At 39.7% G+C, this 25,714-nt stretch overlaps 4 protein-coding genes across 4 annotated transcripts in view; 2 read left to right on the top strand and 2 right to left on the bottom strand.

Moving 5' to 3' along the window:
- The window catches only part of coro6 (coronin 6), a 35,688-nt gene extending 32,182 nt beyond the window's left edge, over positions 1-3,506 (top strand). Inside the window, exons 6-11 of the mRNA XM_056396985.1 lie at positions 100-219; positions 321-425; positions 570-715; positions 1,386-1,443; positions 1,858-2,085; positions 2,592-3,506. Coding sequence (XP_056252960.1) covers positions 100-219; positions 321-425; positions 570-715; positions 1,386-1,443; positions 1,858-2,085; positions 2,592-2,714 — 780 coding nt within the window. The 3' untranslated portion in view covers positions 2,715-3,506. The remainder of the gene's footprint in view (positions 1-99; positions 220-320; positions 426-569; positions 716-1,385; positions 1,444-1,857; positions 2,086-2,591) is intronic.
- A 124-nt stretch (positions 3,507-3,630) lies between these two features.
- LOC130182237 (von Willebrand factor A domain-containing protein 7-like) lies at positions 3,631-12,536 on the bottom strand. The gene is made up of 16 exons (XM_056396984.1): positions 12,490-12,536; positions 11,682-11,868; positions 11,320-11,592; positions 11,124-11,217; positions 10,828-10,962; positions 9,548-9,734; positions 9,277-9,452; positions 8,958-9,070; positions 8,732-8,848; positions 8,389-8,595; positions 8,170-8,302; positions 7,433-7,582; positions 6,594-6,686; positions 6,242-6,513; positions 5,794-6,087; positions 3,631-5,448 (listed from the first exon to the last, which is right to left on the bottom strand). Exons 2-16 carry the CDS (start codon positions 11,859-11,861, stop codon positions 5,041-5,043), a joined length of 2,832 nt encoding a protein of 943 aa, XP_056252959.1. The 5' UTR covers positions 11,862-11,868; positions 12,490-12,536; the 3' UTR covers positions 3,631-5,040.
- Positions 12,537-14,806: 2,270 nt separating this feature from the next.
- LOC130182448 (von Willebrand factor A domain-containing protein 7-like) lies at positions 14,807-21,887 on the bottom strand. Its single transcript, XM_056397402.1, has 16 exons — positions 21,843-21,887; positions 21,050-21,237; positions 20,620-20,889; positions 20,362-20,455; positions 19,882-20,016; positions 19,376-19,562; positions 19,095-19,264; positions 18,743-18,855; positions 18,531-18,647; positions 17,998-18,204; positions 17,779-17,911; positions 17,539-17,688; positions 17,290-17,382; positions 16,924-17,201; positions 16,523-16,816; positions 14,807-16,367 (listed from the first exon to the last, which is right to left on the bottom strand). The coding sequence occupies exons 2-16, from the start codon at positions 21,224-21,226 to the stop codon at positions 15,900-15,902; spliced, it is 2,886 nt and encodes a 961-aa protein (XP_056253377.1). The 5' UTR covers positions 21,227-21,237; positions 21,843-21,887; the 3' UTR covers positions 14,807-15,899.
- Positions 21,888-23,903: 2,016 nt separating this feature from the next.
- LOC130182222 (protein ABHD15) overlaps positions 23,904-25,714 on the top strand; it is a 5,011-nt gene continuing 3,200 nt past the window's right edge. The window contains exons 1-2 of the mRNA XM_056396962.1: positions 23,904-24,767; positions 25,434-25,663. Of these exons, the coding sequence (XP_056252937.1) occupies positions 24,147-24,767; positions 25,434-25,663 (851 nt within the window). The 5' untranslated portion in view covers positions 23,904-24,146. The remainder of the gene's footprint in view (positions 24,768-25,433; positions 25,664-25,714) is intronic.

The following is a 25,714-nucleotide window of genomic DNA, read 5'->3' as shown; positions in this document are numbered from 1 at the left end:
ACTTCAAGACACAGTGAGACATAAAATGTTGGAAATGAAATTAAAAAAATGGAGGACAGCAATGATTTTTATTTTTGTCTGTCCTCTGCTGATAAACAGGAACGTCTGGCTCCACATGAGGGGATCCGGCCAATGAGAGCCATCTTCACCAGAGACGGAAATATCTTCACCACAGGGTTCACAAGGATGAGCCAGAGAGAGCTCGGACTTTGGGACCCGGTAACAAACAATCAATAAGTTCAGAAATATACTGTATGTACGCTTACAGTATATGCATGTACACAAAATGTAGGGTTTCTCAAAATTTTTTATTTCCTCAGACAAATTTCGAGGAGCCTATTGCACTGTTGGAGCTGGACACAAGCAATGGAGTGTTGTTACCATATTATGATGCAGACGCAAATATGGTCTATCTCTGTGGAAAGGTACAGGACATTTACATTAAATGTATTGCATAATATGTAGAGATATGTGTGCAGATCCACTGCATTTCCAGTTTTAATAATGACAATGTCGCATTTGTTTCTGACATGTTTCATACATTTTTTCTGTGTTTGGTGCATGTGTAGGGGGACAGCAGTATCCGTTACTTTGAGATCACAGAGGAGCCGCCGTACGTCCACTACCTCAACACCTTCAGCAGTAAGGAGCCCCAGAGAGGGATGGGCTTCATGCCCAAGAGAGGTGTGGACGTCACCAAATGTGAGATCGCCAGGTAGGACACCGACTGTGCAATAAATTACCCAAGATTACAGCTTTACTGAATTGTTTCATGAAATGAGACTATATGTATTTGATGGGATTTAAAGTCTGCAGATGTTGCTTGTTACACTGATGTGCTGGTGTCTTAACTGACAGTTCATTCAATAACATTATGAGACACCACATGCAGCAAGTTTGATGGTGATATCAAAAGCCATTTGGGCTCCGTCTCTTTTTTTCAGTGTCTTATTGGTTCAATGGATTTGTCAGTATATCACCCTCCAGAATAAAGGTTAATGGGCATTTACAAATATGCAGTAGTTATTGCACTGTCAATAACTGAAGACGTGATTCATTAATTGTCGAGTAAAGATTTGACTTTTTCTCTAATCATTACTTTGAGATTTTCTGGAGGCTATTCTTCTTTGGAGAAACTTCAATTTCACAAAATTCAGGACTTAAGAGTATATTACTTCACCAAATTATCTTTTTCCACTGTTTTATCCCCTGCATTTATGTCCATATCTATTGAATTATCCACCATTCAACTCTGAAGATGATGCCAAAGTGCATTTGATCATCTGATACTTTACACGTAGAAACTTAAAGCATAAATTGATGCACAGATGTGTAACAAATCAACAGATGGATGTCTTCTCTCCTCTTTTCTCTTTATCTCTTAGATTATTCAAGCTCCTTGACAAGAAGTGTGAGCCCATCACAATGACAGTGCCCAGAAAAGTAAGTCCTGCCAGTCTATTGATCATAGCTTACAAGCTTTTGATTTTTACAGTTGTGGAAGACAGCTGAGTGTATACTGTATTTAAGTACTTTTTTGTGGTCCTTGTACTTCAATGTATTTTACATTTATACTACTTCAGTCCCACTGGAGATCAGAAGGAAGTACTGTACATATCACTACATTACATTTCTTTTCCACTGTTATAGTTACTAGTTACCTTTCAAATGGACATTTTTCATACAATAACTATAATGACTTTCTAAATTTTGATATATTGTATATGAAAAAGCAATTGCACTTTGACTGCAACATGAAAGTACTCTTCATGTATAACTTTGCAAAAGCACTGTAGAGTACATACCAAAACAAAACACAATCTGTCTACTTTTTTCACCTACCAATTTCTTGCACAGTCGGACCTATTCCAGGACGACCTGTACCCGGACACAGCGGGGCCTGAGCCCGCCATGGAGCCTGACGAGTGGCTAGATGGTCGCGACGAGGATCCGATTCTAGTGTCTATGAGGGATGGCTACGTGCCCCCAAAGAGCCGAGAGCTCAAAGTGGCTAAGAAGAATGTGCTGGGCTCAAGACCCACCACCCGACGCAGCGTGTCCACTTTGGACACCAACAGTCTGCCAGTAAGTTCTTTAGCTTACCTGCTGCTACGTTATGCTCACCAAATGTATGTGAACTACTGTTTGTTACACTACAAACATATAGATACAGCAGAATATTACTCATCTATTCTAATCTGCTTTCACATTGCAGGCTACAAAAGTTGTGTCATTCTTCACGGCTGACACTGCTGCTGTATTGTATATGTTTTAGGTTTATGTTGCACATGTTCCATTAAAAAAGACTATAGTTTTGCAGCCTGCAATCTGAATGCACCATTAATCCTGAGAACATCTCTCTGTTTAACCCTTTTCTGATCATCTCTCTTCTATTTGTATCTGCCCACAACTTTTTTTTTTTCCAAAGCTCCCTTTGTTTTGGTTTATTTTTTCTAGTTGCTCACTGTCCTTGACCTATTTTTCCTCTTTCTCTTTTTCTTTATCCTTAATTTTCCCCTTTCTTGTCACTGTCTTTTTTTCCTTTCTTCTGTTTCCCTTTTCTACCTTCTCTCCCCTCTCCTCCTGTCCAGCCTCAGTTGCTTGAGAGGTTGCTGGAGGAGATTCAGAATCTGAAGGCCACAGTTTTGTCTCAGGAGAAGAGAATCTGTGACTTGGAGAATAAGCTTTCCCAGTACACCAATGGCACTGACTGATGTGCACGTAAACACACCTTCTGAAGAACTGATCTGAATTTCATAGAAACACGTTTCCCTTGCACTGACAAGGAACCACTCTTACATACTCTAACAGTGTTGTCCCTTTAAAGGTACCATTGTGTAAGGGCACGAATGTGGACAATGTAAACGCGTATTGACCAATTTGAACAAAATACAGCCATATCTGGTGTAATTGTTTTGTGGTTGATTCTACATAATCCACATTCCAGTTTTTACATAATGTACCTTTAATGCTATGGAAAAATACTTTAATATATTCATAAACATTTACAGTGATTTGAAAAGAATGAGAAGAGTGCAGAAGTGGGGTGAGGGGGCTATAGGTTAGACATGTGCAAGTTGTGTTTAAGATGTGAAGCAAATCAACACTGCTGTCACTTTTTTCATAATAGTGTTTAAAAAGGAGAAAAGTAGCAAAAGTGGTATGCTTTTTTATTTTATTTTGGCAAATTGCGTCTTCAAGCTCCCCAATTTACATAGAAATAAATACACACATACAGTACATCACCATAAAATATACAAACCAGACAAACACGACTCTCAACACATGTATTTGCTTCACCCTCCCTATCAGATGATCACTGACCAGTTTATTTAAATAAGCCTCTGAAAACTTTTCAAAATGTAAATAGTGATAAAGGAAAACCAGAGAAAAATTGTTGAACTTGTAGCAAAAATGTGAAAAGCAAAACGTTTTGTGTTCTGTAAAGGATTATACATTAGACACATTATGACAACAATTAAAAAAAAGTGTTTTTTAAAAAAAAATGTCTGCCTTTTCCATCTGTTTTTACAGCATTTCCCAGATCATTCCCTGATGAGAACTTATCACCTGTAATCTAGAGGTGCTTGCACACCACTGAAAGATGAAAAGCTACACAGTGAGCAGGGGGTCTTTAACTATCCAAGTCTGTCTGTCTCCATGTGCAAGTGTGGATTTAGGTTGGCTTATTTAAATACAGAGGACATACTACATTTATAAAAGCAGTAACAAGCATCAGAATAGTTAATCACCCAGTGATACATGTACATGAAAATCACTTCATAATTTAAAGCTGCATTAATCAATTTCGCCACTAGGGGGAAGACAAACTCCAAAACAAGATGAGACACCACACCCCAACATATTATCATTTTACATATTTGATATTACAAACAGATTAACTAACAGCTGTCTAACTCAATTTATAATTTGCATATTCATGTTTTCACATGTTTCTGTTTGACATAAATTTTGTCATTTGCCCATGTACACTAGGGTCAATATGCAGCCCAAAATGTCTGACAGTCTGGACTGTAACATGTGTGATGTCTGATCTAGGTTGGACTATATCTAGCCCTTTACACATCAGTCCGACATCGAATCATCTGACAAACGTCCAATACGCACTCTTCTTCTGGCTCTGTGTTGGTCTCTGCCACCTGTTTGGCTACCTTCACCAGCCCACCTCACTAACTTTGTGTTACTGTGCAAGTAGCATACAGTAGAGCTCTCCACGGGCTTGGACTGAGAGCCAAACCCAGCCCATGCCTGCGCTTTTCAGACCCAACTGAACCTGTCTGATACTCTCAAATTTGAGACGCAAGGTGATGAGAAAGAAGTAAGCTTTCTCACAAATTAAATATAGCCAATCTGACAACGGCAACAGATTAACACAGAATATATCATACATAAAAACATACATAATTGCATTACTACATTAATCTAGCCAAAAAGACACAGGTTTAGTGCCAATGTACAAATTTCACACATGCTATTACTAGCAAATAAATAATTATTAAAAATTTTCTGCCTTACTGGTTAGCAGAACAATTTGCCTTTTCCCAGTATCGGCCAGATGAACATGGCTGTTAAACATCGTTTCCATCTGAACTTGACAACAGTCCAAAAGGTTTGAATCAACAACAGAACTTTGCTCGGGCTCAAATACAATGCTCTTTAAGAGTGGGAGTTGTGTAGGGAAGTTGGAGGTTTCTGTCACAAGGTCATCATGTTTCCACAGTACAATGGCCTTCCGCGAATCAATGCGGATTTTTAAGAAGTTCCCCTTTGGCAAGTTCTTGCTTTATTTCACTGACTGCTACCTCACCAGGGTAATGCAACAAACATGCGTAATTTCAGTGCATTCACAAAGACAATCAGCAGAGTCAGGAAGAGAAAGAGAGTGGCAGAATTCAATATTTCTTCTTAAATTTGGCTAGACTTGAAAATAATCCAACCTGAACCTGAGCCTGAAGCTTTACAAAAAAACTTTCTTGAAAACAAGTGCAAACTGTGTTGATAACAGCAGTGAGACTGGATTTACTGAACGCCCCCCTCAGTCAGCATATGGAGACCTAGTACCATCACGCTAAGGCAGAGAAAGAGCGATTGAGTGACTTTGGTGGATAAAGAAATAGCAGCTGGTGGATTTTCCCGCAGTGTGTAGAAACAGGAGCCTACATTACCCACCCGATCCACAACCTGCAGCTCCATATCAGGCGAACAGCAAGATGCACTGTAGGACACCAGTGTTACGTTCTCGTTGTCAGCGGCCAGATTGGTGTTCATGGTCCCGTTGCCTTGCTTGAGGCTGACACGGTCGACACCCGTCCCCTCTGCCCCATCACTCACCCGGGCAGAGAGCGCCCATGTCGATAAGCTGCAGTTTTCAGAGCAGTTGGACCGCAGGCTGAGCAGCTCACACACTGGATGAGTGAAATCAGTCACCTACGAGGAGCAGAAAGAATAGATATAGTTTTACATCAGTGATTCAACCAGTGAACACAATGATGAAGGGATTTAATAAACTAGAATGAGTATTCACTGCCGTAGGGTATAAAGTCTGCTAGTTTAACATCAGTCAAAAAACACGCACATGAAGGAAGTTAGAAGAAGTTCAGGTAATGTTTTAATTTTTCAGGGAATCTTTTTGGAAAAGTTTCCTGGAAAGAATAATGTAAGTTGTTAGAAATTATAGGGAAAATGGTAAAGGTATTCGATTGGTTAGCTGAACATGTAAAAATGTGAAATTTGATGTGAATGATAAATGTGCTTCTTCAGTGTGAGTATTACCGTGTTAACAACAGAGAAACGCAGCACGATATAGTTGGTGTCTGCGCCGCCTGGAGCCTCAGCCTCAATGGTCAGGGTGACATCCGTACCGGATGGGGTGTTAAGAGGTGCTGAGAGGGTCACTGTACCATTAGTACTGTTTCCACTTTCCAGGAATAAACTGGTCGGAGAGGTTGAGTCAAAACGTTGACTGTTGGTGGCTCGGATGGTGAAATTTGCCCCCGTTCCACTGGTCATCACAGAGAAGGGCACAGAGAATGGTGTTCCTGGTACTAAGATGCTATTTGAATCGGCCTAAATACAGAAAGAATCAGACAAAAGTCTATGTTTGTACTGATTGATTTTTACACACACTATTACATATTTTTATAAAGTGAACAGTTTTTGTTGCTACATATCGTCTACACATCTGTGTAACACAGCCATGGTCACAGGGATGGGTACTCACGGTGATAGTCACATTGGAGGCTCTGAAGTTGATAGGCGACTGCCTTTGGAAGACTACCGATGCTCTGGGGGTACTGCTGACATTCTGCCCCTTCACCCGCACCACAAACGCCACTGATGGTATCCGCTCAAACTGAACCAAGAAGTTTCCACTCCCCTGTGGCAGCACAACTCCTTTAATCTCCCCTGACCCCGCCGATTCAATCAGAGCAACTTCAGTCAGCGTGGCAGAGTCACTCCCCGTTACAGACACCAACAAGCTACCGTTGACACCTTTAAAGAAAAGGAAAAATCATCATGTCTGCCTTGGTGATGTTAGCACATCATCAATTCATATTTTAATATTACTTTACCAGCTTTGGGACGTGTGTCGAGGACATCGAATCCTGTGATCAGGCCCTGCGCTGCCTCCAGGAAGTCAAACAGGAAGTCAATAGGACTCTGACCTGCAAATAAAAAGTCATGAGGAAAATTCAAAATTCAAAAAGGTGAACAAGCCATTCATTGTTTCTCCTCCTGCTCACTACTACTCACTAGCCAGTGTTCTTTTTTTCCCCTGCTGAACATTGCGCAAGTGTGTTTACAGTTGTTTTTGTTCTGAGTCAACAGCAAGAAAAAGTGTGAAGCTGTAGTGGGAGTTGTAGCGAACGCTGTTAGACTTGAGCTAACAGGAGTGCACACAATGACTCAGCCATGTTTTTTTTCCTTGTACAATTACTCTCACTGTGCTCTCTACAAAGCTAGGACATGGTACTGCAGTTTTCTATGCGTATTCCAAATGAAATGGGTTACTGCTACTGATAAAAAATTTAGATACAGCGATTTATTTTTTATCATTCATCAATAAAATACTCTGTGATTTTTAATCAGAGTAGAGCAGTCAAAGCCTTGTGCAAAGTGTTGGTACTGGACAATTTCAAATTTCAGATGAAAAGAGAAGGGAAGCGATTGTAACTGATCATGAGGAGTTGCGGGTGTCGGTGGGGGTTGTGGGGTGGTGGGTGCAGAGTGCTGGAGGATTTACCTTCCTGCACAGGAGAAACATGCAGGAGGGGAACCATCTCTCTGAGATCCAAACCAAAACAATGAAGATGTGGACTTTAAGGTAAGTGACGACTAAGACTCACGTGGCTCTAACAAACACACAGGTATTCATTTTGTGATCAGTTTAAATCAATCATGGAGGCCTCACCCATGACCTTCAGAGTGTAGGGGTTAGTTGACATCATTCTCATTTCCCATTGTCCAACTTGATTTTTTAGTTGCAGAGTCTTGAAGTTTCCCACTGACTGGGACGCAGTGATCAATGATCCTGTTGCGTCGCTGCTTTGCTGAGATTCACCTTCAAACAAAAACTAAATATAAGCACGCTGGCAGGAAACAACAGAATTAATTATGTAACATACTGAAGATAATGATCATGATGATTAATATGAGCTGCTACTAGTAGCCTATTACTAAAACTGAATACATTTTCACATTATTTGGATAACTACAAAGAAACGCTTGAATGAATGACAGGTAGCTATATCATCATCAGACTGTATTTCCCATAAACCCTGTTGATTCATGTCGCAAAAAAAGTCTTTGAAGTTTTTTTCCCCCAGTTTTTATTTGTAAAAATGCAAAAAATGATAAAATCTCTGATTAAATGAATGAAACTTAATTTCTGTCCAACAATCACAGGTATTCTTTTGAAAAACATTGATTTTAGCTGAACTGATTTGTTCCATTACAAACAAATTCAATAAAACTGAAAGATTGTGTAAACTGTGGTGTGTGGGGCAGTAGAGACAGCCAGTGTTCTGCAATTATGCAGTGATCATTCAAAATCAATATAATGAGGTAGTGATGCTAAAATAATTCACACAATGCCTTGACTGTAGTGTTCACAAAGAGAAAAGATTTCATTTAAAGAGGCAGTGTTACCTGTGGGGCTGATGAGAGTGAAACTGATGGAGCGCCCAGTGATGTAAACTGTGAGTTTTGTTACCGTTTCATCTACTATAAAAGAGAAATTATCTGCCTTTCCTGGGCTCCTGGCTGCTTGCAGAAGCGTCACCTAGGAAATCACATCACATAGATGAAACAGCTGAGATTTCTGAATTGACAAAACTAACATTAACAGTGAGATCTTTGTGTTATTACCATATCGGCGCTGGAGGACTCGGTTATGATGCTGGTGGCCACAGGGAGCTCACTCTTTGTGACTTCAATAGCCTGACCTCCAGACGCCTGAGCCAGGTCTCTGTACAGCTGAGCATCTGATGCTGATATCTCTCTGTGTTGTTGCTGGATGTTACCACTCCGTCTCCGACGATTGGTCACTGTTGAGTCAGTAATCATGAAGTTCACCTGGGAAGACAAAGGCGCATAACAACTAGCATAAACAAATCAGAAATAAAAAAAAGATCTACAGCAATTAATCTGCTTATTAGTTACTCTAAAAATTTTCATCACAGTTTCCCTATTTGTAAGTGTAAATACTCGCCACTGTTTGGGTCCGCTCTATGAGTGCGATCACTGTGCTTCTCAGGTGTCTGTCTTTAGCAGGCGCATCAGTGAAGAGGAAGATCTCAGAATTTGAAGAACCACCAGATAAAGCCAGCTGTATGAGGAAAAGAATATGGGATAGAGGGGATAGTTTTAGTTAAAACTGTTTATCAGCAGGTTTTTCTGGGGTAAATATGGAAGTAGTCTCAAAGACATCATAGAACCTGAAGCCCAGACAGACTCAGTTCCTCCTCATCTTCTCCACCAGTTGCTGACAGTGAATTAATAGCATTCATGAAGACTCTGGAGTCTGTAGTCTTTATCAGTGGCCCGAATTCTTAAAAAAAAGAAAAGAAAAAAGAAATGTGTTTTATTTTTCAGCTTCACCATCTCAGGGTGATGCATGAAAATCTGATGAAATCCTGATTTATTTTTATTGGGAACATTTCACAATTTGCAGGCAAGCAACAAGAGGACGCTTGTAAAAAACAAATATCCTTTCACAAGTAAAGAGACGATAATGACAAAATTGTAGTATCCTACCTGGATCATTGAACGGTACAAGAATGTAAAGTGAGGGCTCATTATCTGTTCCCACTTCACTGTTGATGATAGAGGAAGTGACGGTCCTCACTGCCTCAATGTCATCACTCATGCTTTTTGTGGTGTCAATCACAAAACAAAGAGTTTTACTGGATCCTTTGGTGATACCCATCATCCTGAGGGATGAAGAGAGATGGATGAAAGAGCTTTAAAATAAAAACAACTTTTGAACAACTGTACAAAACTGAGACATGCAGAATGGGTCTCGTACTGGAGGAATGGTCTGTCACCAGCAGCCCCTCGAACGTCCTCCAGTAGCTCACTGGTTGCAGCTATTGCCACTCTTGCTGCTTCAGTGTGGAGATGTCCATGATTGGAATCAAAAGTGTCTTTGTTGATTCCACCTGTAGGCTCAATCTTACTTGTTTGATCAATTGCTCCTCCGTGGCTGCACTTTCCTGTTCAACAAACAGCATGAAGGACAAATGACACATCAGACTTTGCTGAGGACTATTCTACTGGTGAAATCTTCACAACTGACTCAGTATAATAACTACACTCAAAAGCAACAACCACTGAAGGCAAGCTCAAGAATCATCCCTTATGTCTGGCAGAGATAGGGGTGGAAAATGTCTCAGGCAGAAAATACAACAGACGAAAAGTCTACTCAACAAGTGGCTGCAACAACAAGAGGAGGGAAAACAAAGTTTTGACTGAAAACTTTATAAAATTTCGGGATGTAAAGATAAGTTTTCTGATGCAACTGTGTGAATAACAGAAACAAAATGCACATATGTGTTTCAAGCGCATTGTACATTACATACTGTGGTGCACAACACACTTGAAACAGCTGCACACACACTGCAGTATGTGTTATCTGAAACATTGCTAAAAGGACATATTGTGTACTGTCATGATACTAAGACACTATACTGTAATAAGTGTATTTGGTGTTTTTTTTACAACATCTTTGTTGTTAATAACATCAGTTATATCAGTAGAAAAAGTCAAATCTTACATAAAATGATTCCACTATAAATTCAAAATCTGAAGGAGAAGTCAGGAGTATTAGCATAGAAGTACTCAGTGTGCAGCAGAACAACTCCTGCCAGTGTGATAGTGTGTGATTGGAATATTATTATCTATGCATTACTGTGTAAGCCAGAATTTATGTTGTAGCTCATCAAAAATTAAACTAATTACTTTTTATAATGTTGGGTAGTTTAGCCTGTAACAGATCATCTAAAATTCATCAGGTATCAAGATGATACTTAATAAACTGAGTATATATTTAATATGTCAAATGTTGATCTTTGAAGTAATTAGTAACTACAGCAGTCAGATTAATGTAGTGGATAAAAGAAAGTGCAATATTTTCCCACTGAAATGTAGTGGTAGTATCATAAAGCATAAATGGAAATAGGCGAGTAAACAGTGACCTTGAACTGATACTTTCCATCACTGCTCAACTACCACGAAATACAAATCTTACCCTAAAGTTTAAAACTCAGGTAAACCTATATGGCGTTTGTGGCTGAATCAATTATTTACCTCTGGGTTTGGTTGAGACTAAAGGCACAACACTGAAATACCCGGAGGTGAGCACCCTCTGCTCTATGATATCCTCCAGAATGTTGTTCCTGCAGTCATCTCCATCACAGCTGCGACATGTCGCCCTGCTTACATCTGTGGGAAAGGTCATCAATAAGACATTTTAACTATGTTTTCTTTTGTCAAATAATCTCTCTACAATCACACCCCCGAAAACTGCATTCCTCATCAGTCTTGCTATTTGTTTGTTAACTCAGCCAAACGCAGACAGATATCACAGCATACCATTTCTTTACCTGCTATGTTACCAATGCTGGTATCTGATCTGATCAGATTGGGGTTTGGGAGTTTGTTCCCCAGTTCCACCCAGTTACTGTGACTGTAGAAATCCTACGAGTTGATAAAAGAAGATGAATTATAAACATTTCTTTGAATCTAAATCAGTTTTTTTTTAAAGGCATTAATAATGTTTTTAGAAATAGTGATAAATACCTGTAAAGGATGTAAAATCTCTCCCAGTTTCTCCCTCGCTGCCTCAAAGTTTTCTTGCTTGTTGCTGGCTTTGACAGCTTGTAGCCCCTCTGTGATGATTCTCCTTCCTTGAACAAACATTTCTTCATCAAAGTGGAAGCTTGCATTAAAGGCGTGACGGAGGTCCACCCTTACATTCTGGAATATGATGGATATAATGGCTTGGCGGAAACTCTTGGATGATTTTGGTGCATTGCAGGCAAAAGCAACGGCCTCTGCAGTGAACGGCTGTGGCTAAAGACAAAAACAAAGTCAAATCACACCAGGCATTATTAAGAGGGATGTACTCATTTCTTGATAACTTCAAGGAACTTAATTCTTACAGGAAATGTGAAGTCTGTCCCTTCAGCATGAGCCAGAGCACGGCACACTTGCACAGTGGAATTTAAAATTGCGTTCTCGGTGATTTCCAGGTGATCCAGAGCCTTTCCTGGCAATATCCCAAACCCATGAGCTCCAGTGTGCAGGAGCAGGAGACACAACACAGACAACTCTGAAGGCATCCTGAACCTGAAGATGGAAACACAAAGATTGAAATGAATTAAGAATTTCCTTCAGTGGTTCCTGATACAGACTCTATGACTCTGATCATAAAATCAATATATACAATCACTGGTCAGCATTTACTACTACACTTTAAAACCAGCCGTGTTGTAGGCCTCAAATTCTAAGTACAATAAAAAAAAACACAACAAACCAAAATGATGCAGTGAAGCAAATGTATGTATTTCATATAACAAACTTAATTTCTGATTACACACGAGCTCTAGCTCTCAATCTTCTCTCTACATAAACAAAGTAACTAATTTTATTGAGCGCTCCCTTCACAGCGTGCATGAGGACTTTAAAAAGAACCATTTCTGGCAAAGCATTTAAAACTGATCTTAACTTTATTTATTGTGTATGACAGCTGATTAAAGGTTTTCTAGAAATCCTCAAAACTATTTCTTTGGTACCATTTTTCTTAAAGATTTTTTTTTGTCTTAAATCATCAACTTTTACAAAAGAAAACAAGATTTCTTTGAGAGGATTTGTACTGTATCTGTTTATATGGTCTACATAATTAAAAATCTGATACTGCCTCTATTTTTCAGGCACTACCTATAATTACGAGTTAAAAGAGAACTGTACCTGAGGTCTTGATTCGGTCCTGTACACTACTGTCTGTCATCATAACCATTATCATCTGCGTTGGAGTGCTCCAGAGAAAGGGCGGGGTCATACAGGACTTGTTCAACCTGTTGGTTCAGTTTGACTGTTTGGTCAAAAAGACGCTAACAATATGATGGCACAAAAGCACTGGAGAAATTTCACTTAATATTTAGGTTTTCAGAAGTCATTGTTTGACTTCGACTTTTCTGTTTAACCCCTGATACACCATTACACCTTTACACATCTGAAAAAAGAAAACTGGGATCACTGGCTCATGGTCGTATGCTTCTAACAATATGGTCACACTCGCTCCTTCCTGAGCTACCATGAGTAATGGCCAGAAGTGTTTTTGCAGCACATTATGATGTCACAGTGAAGTTCACATCAGACCTTTCGGATATAAAATGTCATCACTCATTTTATCCTAATAGACATTTTGTGTTAAATTGTGTCATAATTAGTGTATGAATTCTTGAGTTACAGCCAATTACGTGTTTTGTGAGGTCACAGTGACCTTGACCTTTGACCTTTGACCACCAAAGTTTGTGTCAAATTTAAAGAAATTCCCTGAAGGCGTTATTAAGAGATCGTGTTCAGAGAATGGGATGGACGGATGAACGGATGAACGGACAACCAGAAAACAGAACGCCTGCGGCTGTCACCAGCACAGAGGCATAAAACCAAACACAATGAAACTCAGACACAGTGAGAGTTAAACATTTTGAATTTCACAATTCTCCACCAAATATAATTGATTTATTTGCAAATGTCTCTTTTCCAGTAAGGTTGGTCTTTGCTGCGTACACAGATGTAGCCTACTCTGCATTTTCTGTGTGGGAGTGACCGATATGAAAGCTGCTGGTTGTTGGCATTTCTTTTGGATGACATTTTCCTTTTTAAAGTAAAACACAGGCACACACCGACACTAATCGAAGCAGACACTCTACAGATACAGATTAGGCAGTTAAAAATAACTCTGCTGCTCCTTTAAAGGTAATGTTGAGAGACACAAACCACAGAGCTCTGCACAGTGTCTGTGTCTGTGTTAGTACACCTGCAAGACTGTGACTATTTCGCTTTCACTCCTCTCCTCTGTAACCACAGGTAGACCGACAGCATCTGATGCTTGTGATGCATACGGCAGAAACGTGACTGATAAAATTCTTTGTCACCACACTGGTCCAACAGGCTACTATCTTATGATTCAACTTGCTTTGCTGAACAATCAAAAACAATTTCCAGTGTGTCAACATTTCAGTGATGTGAGACACCACCCGCAAAGATTCTGATGACAACTTGGACTGGAACATGAAACACCTTGGTTTTGCATGTACAAACAAGTTATGTTAATTAGTTCATTTGAACAGTTTAAACACACTTATTTGGTTACTGAACAGAGCTGTTTCCAGTCTTTAAGTTTAGATAAGCTAACCAGCTGCTGGCTGTATTTAACAGATAGATATCAGAGTAATCATCTTCATCTTCTCATGTAACTTACCACAGACAAAAGCATATTTACCAAAATGTCCAACAGCTCCTAGTTATAGATGGTTGCTGGACATGTTAAAGCCACCACATCTACAGTGGATTGAAGAAGCTTTAGATTAATTCTAACATAAGTGACACAACACAAACCTTCCATTCTGTGTACACCAAACCATACTTACCAGTAGAGTCAAGTGGGAGGCTGCTCCTCATCCGTCGGCACGTTACAGCGACCACACCTGTACAGAGTTACAGTACACCACGTCAGACTGTCCTCTCTGCTCAACATGATAACCACAGTGACCCGGAAGCAAATGTGTATGTGTATCTGAACGTATGGACAAGGGAAATGAACTGAACAATGAGTTTGAAACATCAAAGTGGTGGAATACAAATAGGTCTTTGTGTTCCTGCATGTCTGATGGGGGACGAGGATTATTTATGGTGATGTATGAGTCAGGGATGCTCATTCTTCCTCCACTAGATAAAGCGCTGATCATTTTGTCCATGTTAGGTTCAGGAAGAAATCACTTCTGTTCTCTGCTGCTTCCATGTGGAACGGCAGAACAGTTCACGTTTGGACTAGTGTTTGCGTCCTTCTTCATATGTAGTTCTTTCATTTTTAACAACCAATGATGATGTTTAATTTATATAGCGTGAATAATCACTTGTCGCTGAATGTCTAAGATTAAAGCTGGACCGGCAGGTATTCATTACAAATGCAGACAGGTTTATTGAATGGTATTGATTTGTTACCAGTTGGTCACCTTTAAACTGTCATTATACACCTAAAAGAACCACAGCAGTCATAACTTTTTTTCAGCTTTATTGTGTCCTCTTTGTTTTTGTTTAATGTTATGTTTTTCTTTTTAAATCATGTGCTATAGAAGCAACCCTGAGATGTAGATATCATTTTTAAATGATCAAATAAATGTAATCACTCAATTAACAATATCATTGCACAATGCTCAGCAGCATTACCCATAATATGAATGAATGATCCCTGATTGAAGTATCATAAGTGAACTGACATGTTCACGTGGCCCTAGGTCTTCATCATATCACACACAACCACATTAAGCTTTCAAATGTGCATGAATGCATGTCGCACATGTAGTTAATATTGCAGTTTCCAGGTTATTAGGTTGAACTACTTAAATCCATTTATATCAACAAGGGTAGACAGAATATTAGGAACACATCCCAGTATAACGGCTTCAATGGAATTTTTTTAACTGCCATGATATAATGGTGGGAATAGATGGTATATTCAGTTGTTCCATGGTACGAGTTAGGAGTGTAATGATTCTGAAACCAAGACAACAAAAAAACTAATTTTTCATTTCACAATTAACACTATAAAACACATAAATCACAAATGTATTATTTTATTTAAAGTTAGAACCTATTTTGGTCGAATCATGATCGAGTGATCATACCTGCGGTAAAAGTTAGGCTAGTCCGCTGAAGATGGATAATAACGCTGATTTTGCAGACCCCCAGGCACATTCATGTCAACAATGTGTTTTTTTTGGTATCAACTGAAGGTATGAACTGAATAGTGGCTCAAAGATCGAGCTCGAACCGTTGATTTGGAGAATCATTACACCCCTATTACAAGTAATATACCATTGTACTGGTCATGAAATAAAAATGTCAAGCATTCCCAGCTGCTAGCTTCTTAATTGAATATCTTTAGGATTTTGAATCTATCGATTTATTGCAGGGCTGTTGTATTAGTCTGCATTAGTTATAGTATGTGTCGCTAATTAACCTGGCAACTGAGTGGACAGCAGTTGATGCAGTTGTTTTCAAAAGCTGAAACATTCCCCTCACCAGTGTTTCCCAGTCTTATTTGTCCCACCACCGTTTAATGATCAACCGAAAATATAACATGTAAAGACTCAGTTGATCCCCATTTCGGATGATAAACCGAGACCTAGAACCGTGGTGCTAAGGCAAAGAAGAAAAGACTGAACAGTTCTGGTAGACAAAGACACAACAGGAACTGCTGTAGGAAGTGGTGAGCTGGTGGTTGTAGTGATGTTCGCAGGTTGCGTGCTGTTGTCGGCCGTTGTCCGGACAGTGTAGAAACAGGAGCCTACATTACCCACCCGATCCACAACCAGCAGCTCCACATCAGGTGAGCAGCAGGACGCGCTGTAGGACACCAATGTTACGTTCTCGTTGTCAGCGGCCAGGCTGGTGTTCATGGTCCCGTTGCCTTGTCTGAGGCTGATGCGGTCGACGCCCGTCCCCTCAGGCCCATCAGTCACCTGAACAGAGAGCTCCCACATCGACACACTGCAGTTTGCAGAGCAGTTGGACTGTTTGCTGAGCAGCTTACACACTGGCAGAGTGAAATCAGTCACCTATGAGGAGAAGAAAAAGTCGATAAAGTCAACTAGTTTTACATCAGCGATTCAACCAGTGAACACTATGATGAAGAGATTCATTGAGCTAAAATGATCATTTGCTGCCTGAATGTTTATTGAAATGTGCTTTTCTTCCTCTAATGCAGAGTTACCGTGCGGAGGACAGTGAAACGCAGTACGACATAGTTGGTATCATTGCCCCCCGGTGCGTTAGCCTCAATGGTCAAGGTGACATCAGTACCAGATGACGTGTTAGAAGGTGCTGTGAGGTTCACTGTACCATTAGCACTGCGTCCAGTTTCCAGGGATAAACTGGATGGGAAAGTTGACATAAAACCTTGGTCATTTGTAGCTTGGATGCTGAAATTTCCTCCTGCACCACTTGTCACCACAGAGAAGGGAACAGAAAGTGGTATTCCTGGAACCAAGATACTGTCTGAATCAGCCTAAAAATGAAGGAAAATGGACAATAGTCAGTATCAGTTGTAAAATTCAAAGTTCAGCCTATTTTAAAAAGCAATCATAGGTTTTAGATAGATGCTTTTTTACTTACAGCCGTAACAGTGACAGAAGAAGCCCTGATACTGGTGGATGACTGCCTTTGGAAGGACACTGTTGAAGCTCTGGAGGAAGCATTGCTGTTCTGCCCCTTTATGAGCACCACAAACTCAACTGATGGTATCCTGTCAAACTGAACTAAGAAGTCTCCTCCAACCTGAGCCTCCACACTGCCATTAACCTTCCCTGCCCCCGATGATTCAACTAAGATGACTTCTGTCAGTATGGCGGAGTCACTCCCGGTTATTGTCACACTCAGGCTACCGTTGACACCTGCAGGAAAAAGAAAAAATCAATTCAAGTACAGTATGTCTAAATTGATCAAATTATTTTGGCATATCACAAATTTCTGGGTCTTTACCAGCTCTGGGACGATTTTCTAAGAGACCAAAACCTCCAAATGGGCCTTGCGACACCTCCAAAAAGTCAAACAGGAAGTCAATGGAACTCTCACCTGCAAATAAAAAATTGCAAGGAAAAAACAGTGATTTGGATAAAGCAGCTATTCAAGGTAAAGGAAAGTTATACCTGGAATAATAATAAAATATAAAGTATTTTTTATTATTATTATTTATTATGTGATTTAACCATATAATCACGGAGGCCTCACCTACAACCTTCAGAGTGTACGGATTTGTTGACACCATTTTAATTTCCCACAGTCCCACTTGTGTGTTTAGCCGCAGAGTCCGGAAGTTTCCCACCAACTGGGATGTAATGATCAATGATCCTGTCATGTTAGCACTGTTCTGAGAAACACCTAAGAAACAACAAGAAACGAAGCACACTGGTTAATGGGCCAAGAGTTCAACCAAGTTCATTGTTTTAACTATCAACAATGACACATCACCTGCGGGACTGATGAGAGTAAAGTCGACAGAGCTCCCAGTGATGTAAATTGTGAGGTTTCTTACTGACTCGTCAACTGTGAAAGTGAAATTTTCGGCCTTCCCTGGGCTCCTGGCCGCCTGTAGCAGAGTTACCTACGAGATTAAATGAAACTGGTGACACACCTGATTTTTTCTTTATTTAGTCAGTGGTGATGCCAGTGTGAGCATTTTGTTAATACCAGAGAGGAGCTGGAGGAATCTGTTATGATGTTGGTAGCCTCGAGCAGCTCACTTTTAGTGACTTCAATAGCCTGACCTCCTGAAGCCTGAGCCAGGTCTCTGTACAGCTGTGCAGCTGAACTCCCCATCCGACTGAGCTGTTGTTGTTGGTTGTTATCACTCCGTCTTCGACGACCAAACACAGTGCCAGTAATCATGAAGTTCACCTGAGAAGAAAACATGTGACTGAGAATGTCAGACAAAAAGCCCATTCACAGGGGCATTAAGTTTATCATAAACAAAAATATCTATAATCTTTGTTATTTTTTTCATACATAATGAAAAAATGTTCCCAATAACTCCATACAATGTCATTTTAAAGGACAGTCAAATCTACAATAAGATAAATGCCAACGTTAGATATCTAGCTAACATAATATGTCACATGACAAGTAACCAGCGCATCAGCATTTGCAGTTAATCTGTGAATGTCTATTTCTTATCTGTCTTTGTCAGAGGCCTGTGAATGTTTTAAACACACGAAACCACTCGCCACTGTTTGGGTCCGCTCTATGAGTGCGATCACTGTGCTTCTCAGGTGAACGTCTTTGGCAGGTGCATCAGTGAAGAGGAAGATCTCAGAATTTGAGGGAGCACCAGTTAAAGCCAGCTGTATCAGGGAGACAGGACATGAGGAATAGTGTAAATCAAACTTTTTTCATATGACCAAGAGATTTTCAATAAGTCTCAAACACATTACAGCACCTGAAGTCCTGAGAGACTCATTTCTGGAAAATCTCCTCCATCAAGTGCTGATAGTGAATTAATAGCATTCTTGAAAACTTCTGGGTCTGTAGTCTTTATCAGTGGTCCAAAATCTGCGATTCAGGTGGAGACAGGAGAAAAAAAACATGTTTTGATTCTTCATCTTGTGTTCTCACTTATTGCTGGAACAACAAGAATACAGCAAATACAGCAAAAGTCAACTGATTGGTTTTGTGTTTAGCAGAAAAACAGGAAGTAAACTAATAAACTCAACAACACAAACATCACTTTACTTCAGAGGAAAAATAAAATACAAAATATTGTAAAATCTCATGGGGAATTGAAATCCTACCTGGATCATTGAACGGTACAAGAATGTAAAGTGAAGGCTCCTCATCTGTTCCCACTTTACTGTTGATTATAGAGGAAGTGACAAGCCTCACTGTCGCAATGTCATCAGCCATGCTCCCCGTGGTGTCAATCACAAAACAGAGAGGTTTACCTTTGATTATTCCCATCATCCTGAAGGATGAGAGAAGTCAGAGTTAAATAAAAAACTAAAAAACTTTGTAATTCACCTCATTATAGTACATACAGTAACTGTAACTGAAAGATGCAGGATGGGTCTCATACTGGAGGAATGGTCTGTCACCAGCAGCCCCTCGAACGTCCTCCAGTAGCTCACCGGTTGCAGCTATTGCCACTCTTGCTGCTTCAGCATGGAGATGTCCATGACTGGAATTAAACTTGTCCTTGTTGATCCCACCTTTAGGCTCAATCTTACTTGTTTGATCAATTCCTCCTCCATGGCTGCATTTTCCTGTTTACAGTTAGAAATAAGAACAAAATGCTACATACAGATTTACACGTCTCTTCTGCAGAGAATACCACACATATCTTAATTTACAGTAACATTGTTCTGTGTAAATATGTGTTGTTTTTTTGCCAAGTATGTGTGTATGTCATTTGGTGTATTGCTAAAAATGTGGAATTATGGCTGTCTTGGGGCCCATTATGTTATATTAAACAAAAACAGGGCATAAGATTCTGATCAGGATAGAAGACTACGGCCCAGTTTATTTAAAAGAATGCTTAATTCAGTAATAAAAACAACTACAAATTAATATGAAAACATTTACCTTTAGGCTTTGTGGAGAAAACAGGTACAAAATCAAAATATCCCGAGGTAAGTATCTTTTCGTCTAGGATATCCTCCAAAATGTTGTTAGTGCAGTCGTCTCCATCACAGTTGCGACATGTCTCTCTGCTTTTATCTGTTGATTAGTTTATATTCAACTTGATGGTTGTTGGACACAGTAAGCATCAGAACAACGAAATGCAGTTGCACATCTGACCACATAAAGCCAACAGTGTAAAGTAAATATGTACATCATTTTAAGAAGAAACACAAAGACCAATGAATAGCAGTATAATGAGTGCAGATATATACAGTATTAAGAGAAAGCAGCGTACAGTGCAAGAGGACAATATGTACATTTTTGAAGGGTAGTGTAAGTACAATCACGTAGCTAAAATGATCATGGTGATAATGAGCATCATGTGCATTCTTCTTTTGTTAAGACATCCAAACACACACTGACATTATATGATCCTTTTACCTGCTATGTTCCCAATGCTGGTGCCTGATTTGATCAGATTGGAGTTTGGACGCTCGTTTCCCAGTTCCACCCAGTTACTGTGACTGTAGAAATCCTACAGAAAAAGAAAGTAAGACAAATTCATTAGTTATAACAAGCAATATCAACTTATATTTTAACACAAATATAACTTTACATCAATTAGCAGCCTTGTAGTTACATTTATTTCTTGATTCATAAAATAACTGTTATGGAAACATAACCATTAAAAGAGAGTACCTGTAAAGGGTGTAATATTATTCCCAATCTTATTCTCGATGTCAAGAAGTTATTTTCCTTGTTGTTGGCCTTCACAGCTGACAATCCTTTTGTGATGATTTCCCTTCCCTCAATGAATTCTTCATTGTCAAAGTGAAAGCTAGCACTGTAGAAAGTAAATAAGTCTACTCCTACATTCGTGTATTTGATTAACCTGATGGCTCGGCGGAAGCTCTTGGATGATTTTGATGCACATGCAGCAGCAACAGACTCAGCGGTAAACGGCTGTGGCTACACACACACACACACACACACACACACACACCACACACACACACACACACACAAACACATTTTTTTTGCAGACTGAAATCACATTAATTGTATTAATATTACAGTGGAAAAAAATCCCTCTTTAACCCAATTTAATTTGGTTGAATTGAATTCTTACAGGAAAAGTGAAGTCTTTGCCTTCAGCCAGGGCCAGGGCACGGCACACCTGCACAGTGGTATTTAAGAGCGCTCTCTCAGTGATCTCCTGATGGTTCAGAGATTCTCCTCCAAATATATCAAATGCATGAGCTCCAGTCTGCAGAAGCAGGAGACACACCACAGCCAACCCAGACATCACTGCACCACCTGTGGGATAGACATGAGGAAAAGAATAAAAAACAGAGCTTATATTACTGTTTATCGTAAGTGACCTAACATGAGGCAAACGCTATCATAAAGGTCCGTTCTTACCCAGGTAGTGTCAGGTGGCAACAACGCCAACAGTCAACAAGTTTATCAGACCGTCTTGCTGTGGGATCACACTTCCTACAACGCTCATCAACATGTTGATGGTCTGACTCATGGGTACAGTATTATACTATAGTATTACATGGGTACTGAGTACTCATGAGTCAAAACATACTACAGTATTACATGGGTAGTTGATTTTGATCTAAACTACACACCTGTAGAGTTTTGTGACTGTATCTTGCATGGCTATCGCAGTGATAAGATTTCCCCACAGACAGACAGAATAAATTGTTTTGGTGCTATAAAATAACAATAACAACAATAATAATAATAATGATAATGGGTTTTAAATGATTATACTTTGTGTAACATAGTACGTCATTACATTAAATAGGTATTGATTTATATGAAAAATGATATTAAAATCTAAAAGTCTGATTTCTTTCAAATTGTACTTTTCTTTTAACATTAACAATAATCGTCAAATAGAACCACTGTACCTTAGGTCGTGATGTGGTCTCATACTACAACCTATTGTAACAACTTAATTTATAATAATGCTCCACGTGTTGGGTGGAGTTATAACTCTGCTGCACTAGTTTGACCAGTTGTCTTGCATAGTTTTGTGACTGTATCTTGCATGGCTATCGCAGTGATAAGATTTACCCACGGACGGACGGACGGACGGACAGACAGACAGACACCTGACAGTGCTCAAATGAAAGTGAAACTTATAAACTTGACTGATTGCACTCCAATGTTCATATTCAGATGACAAATCAAACTCAAAATTGATTTGGCTTTGGTTGGTTTTGGTAAATACCTAAATGGTAGCCCTTGTTATTTGCACCTGTATGAGAATTGCATAAGCATGTATAAGCAAAACAAACAACCAAATACAAGACCAGTGAATAAATTGTTTTGGTGCTAAATAATAATAATAACAACAACAACAATAATAATGATAATGATAATGGTTTTTTAAATGATTATACTTTGTGTAACATGGTACGTCATTACATTAAATAGGTATTGATTTATATGAAAAATGATATTAAAATCTAAAAGTCTGATTTATTTTAAATTGTACTTTTATTTTAACATTAACAATAATCGTCAAATAGAACTACTGTACCTTAGGTCGTGATGTGGTCTCATACTACAACCTATTGTAACAACTTAATTTATAATAATGCTCCACGTCTTGGGTGGAGTTATAACTCTGCTGCACTAGTTTGACCAGTCGTCTTGCATAGCAACATCAAGGTTATGATTTGTAAATGTTCAGAACAATACATTGTAAAGACATACATTGTCATTTTTTTGTCCTCAGTGTTTTCTACTAGAAAATGTAGGTCCACCTCAAATGGCTTGTTACTATAAAAGCATATGCCTCATACTGTTATTCTCATAATGATCATAAGAGTTAATCTATGATCTTGACATAACAGGCTTATTTACTTGACATAGCCTTTTTTTTTTTTTAAATCATTGTAGCAGATTTTGATGGGTCAAAGTTTTTCCTAACAATAGCTGCAGAGGAAATGTATGCAATTAGTTTTTAATCTATTTTTCCCATTTATTTGTGTGTGTGTTTGCCTGTCTTTCAGAACATTTGTACGGCCACATGGGATTCCTGAATTTTACCCTACTTTTTACCCTTTTTAATGTGAACTCAGCTACTAAATGAAAAAGAATTCCTGAATCTGCAAATACATATTTTTCCCTTTGGTTTGTGCATGTGTTTACTCAGAATCCTCTGTGTGGGAGAAAGTGATAAAAGTAATAGTAGTTTGTATGTTGTTTGACCAACATCTTCATATCCCTCATGATGACATTATAGGGGCTGAGGGCAAAACAGAAACGTTCAGGCACTAACCACATACAAAAATGCAGACAGACAACATCCAGATTGTCTGGTCCGTTAAAACCACACACCTCTCTGCTGCGTCTGTTTGAATTCTTTCATTTTCATTTCTCATGAATAGGTTGTACTAGAAACCTGTTAAAGTACCTGACAGCAGAGGATGGTACAGTGTGTGCTACAGTACAATAAAATGACTGATAGAGGACAATACTCCCATTCCAGGCTACTAGTGCATCTTTACAATTTAAAATACTTCTATAATTATTTCCAGATTTTTTAAACAGAGCCACAGGAAAGGTCAAACAATCAGTTGAACTGACCACAAGTGGACTCCGGTCAAGTTGTAGATCAGGTATTTATATATACAGATATATAATATTTTTCCTTTTCAATAAATTTGCAAAAATTTCAAAAATTCTGTTTTCACCTCGTCATTATGGGATATCAAGTGTAGATTGATATTATTATATATTCTCTTTTACTATATTTTAGCATAAGGCTGCAACATGAAAATAAAAATGTGAAACTAATTAAGGGGTCTGTATACTTTCTGAAATCACTGGATATGGCCTGTGTTTGCTCAGTTTCTATCAGAGCTTGTGTTTGCAGTAAATGATTTATGGAGGGAGGAGAAAGAGTGAGTGGGGGGGGGGTCTGAGAGACAGCAATTTACCCTGTCTATCCTCAAGTTCACTTTTTTATATTTCTTTGGCAATCACTGAAGACTTCTCTTTACTCTTTGTAACAAAGTGGAGAAACGAGATGACTACTGAGAACGTCAGTCAACTGATCAGGCTGGACCGTCACGCTCATGCATGAAGCTACAAGGCAGGAGTTTGTCAAACATGGAGGGCAAAGGTTACTGCCGACATCACAGCGAAACGTCCCAGAGAAAACATCAGATTTGAGGCTGAACTAGGATCTCTTGTATTCGCCAATGGCGGTATTTGTATGGGACTGTTTCTTGTGTTTTCTCCCATCCCTGTTACTTTTCCTGCTGTGTCTGGCTCTGCGCTGGCCCAGAGCAGGATGTTGGACAAGACTGACTGTCAGGGCTGCAGAACCCAGGTTCATCTGCAAACCCACTGCGCTGGCCAAATATCTGCTCCGGCACTGTGGCTCTCTGGCCAAGCCGAGATTGGCCCCGTGGCCCAGGGGAGACCCCCACCTCCAGACTCTGTCCAGCCTGCTGTGGGGACAACATGGAGACACGATACAGTTCTCTAGAGATAATCTGTTACTGAGGGACGGGGGAATCGTAGCTGTGGACTGGGCTGTGGGGACGGGAGTGGGTGAGGCGGTTGGGAGAAAGAGGTGGGAGGGGAGGAAGGAGTATCACTCAGGGGGAAAGGCGCTGGGCTACTTCACCTCGACGCCGCCTGTCCTCCTCCTCATCCCTCAGTCCTGGGGAGGGATGACCCCCCACTTAAAGGCGCTGTGCCACCAGGCCGTGCGTCAGGGCTTTTATGTGGTGGTGTTTCACCCTCGAGGCACAGCGGGATGCCCCCTGACCACAGCACGACTGACTGAGTTTGGAGACCCAGCTGATCTTGAGCAGGTATAGAAAGAAAATGTGTTTTAGCATGTAATGTTTTTGGGAAAGTATTTTTATGGTGTATGTTTATGTGTTGAAACAGTTAGCTAATTAATTAATGGACATTAACGGTCCAGTATTTGCCAGGCTTACCCCATTTTTTCAGGTGTGATGATCCACTGATCTTTTCTGTTTTATATCATTGTAAATTGATACCTTTGGGCACTGGACAGTTGGTTGGACAAATTAAGCAACTTAAAGATGCCACTTTGTATTCTGGGAAATTGCGATTAACATTCACTATTTATTTAGTTTTTGTTATTTCAGTAAATCATTTGGAAAAATAATCAACAGATTAATGTATAATTAATCATACACAATCTCATTTTAGTGTGTTGGCATGCTAACCTTTGCTAATTATAGCTAAACATAAGTGCAGATGAGGCTGATGGGATAGTTTTCAATCGTAAAACAAAGTATTGGAAAAACTGTGCTTTGACGACCTCAGGGCCCCGGGATCAACATTAGAATTCATAATTTGGGGACCATGAATGTCTGAACTAAATATCTGGGAAACATAAGGAAATCATTCAAATAGTTATCGTTCTGTTTCAATCTGCACCAAAGTGATTCAATGCTTTTTTACCTTTAACCGACACTGATGGCATCTTGGATGTCTTTCATTTTCAGGCGGTGGCTTATATCCACAGCCGCCACCCATCCTCGGTGCTGGTTGCAGTGAGCGAGGGTTCAGGCTCAGGGATTCTTCTTTCCTACTTGGGGGAGCATGGATCAAGTACATACCTGACAGCAGCTGCAGCAATCTCACCTGTGCTTCAGGGCCAGCTGTGGTTTGAAACAGCCATGCCTCCTATTTATCGCTGGGGGGCGCTGTTTCACCGGAAAATGCAGCTCAGAAGGTGAGAGATATTAAAGTAGAAGGAAAATGTATCAATAGTAGTTACAACAGT

The sequence above is a fragment of the Seriola aureovittata genome, chromosome 15 (assembly GCF_021018895.1).
Source record: "Seriola aureovittata isolate HTS-2021-v1 ecotype China chromosome 15, ASM2101889v1, whole genome shotgun sequence".
In the NCBI taxonomy this organism is placed as follows: domain Eukaryota; kingdom Metazoa; phylum Chordata; class Actinopteri; order Carangiformes; family Carangidae; genus Seriola; species Seriola aureovittata.
This window is presented reverse-complemented; position numbering and strand designations above follow the sequence as displayed.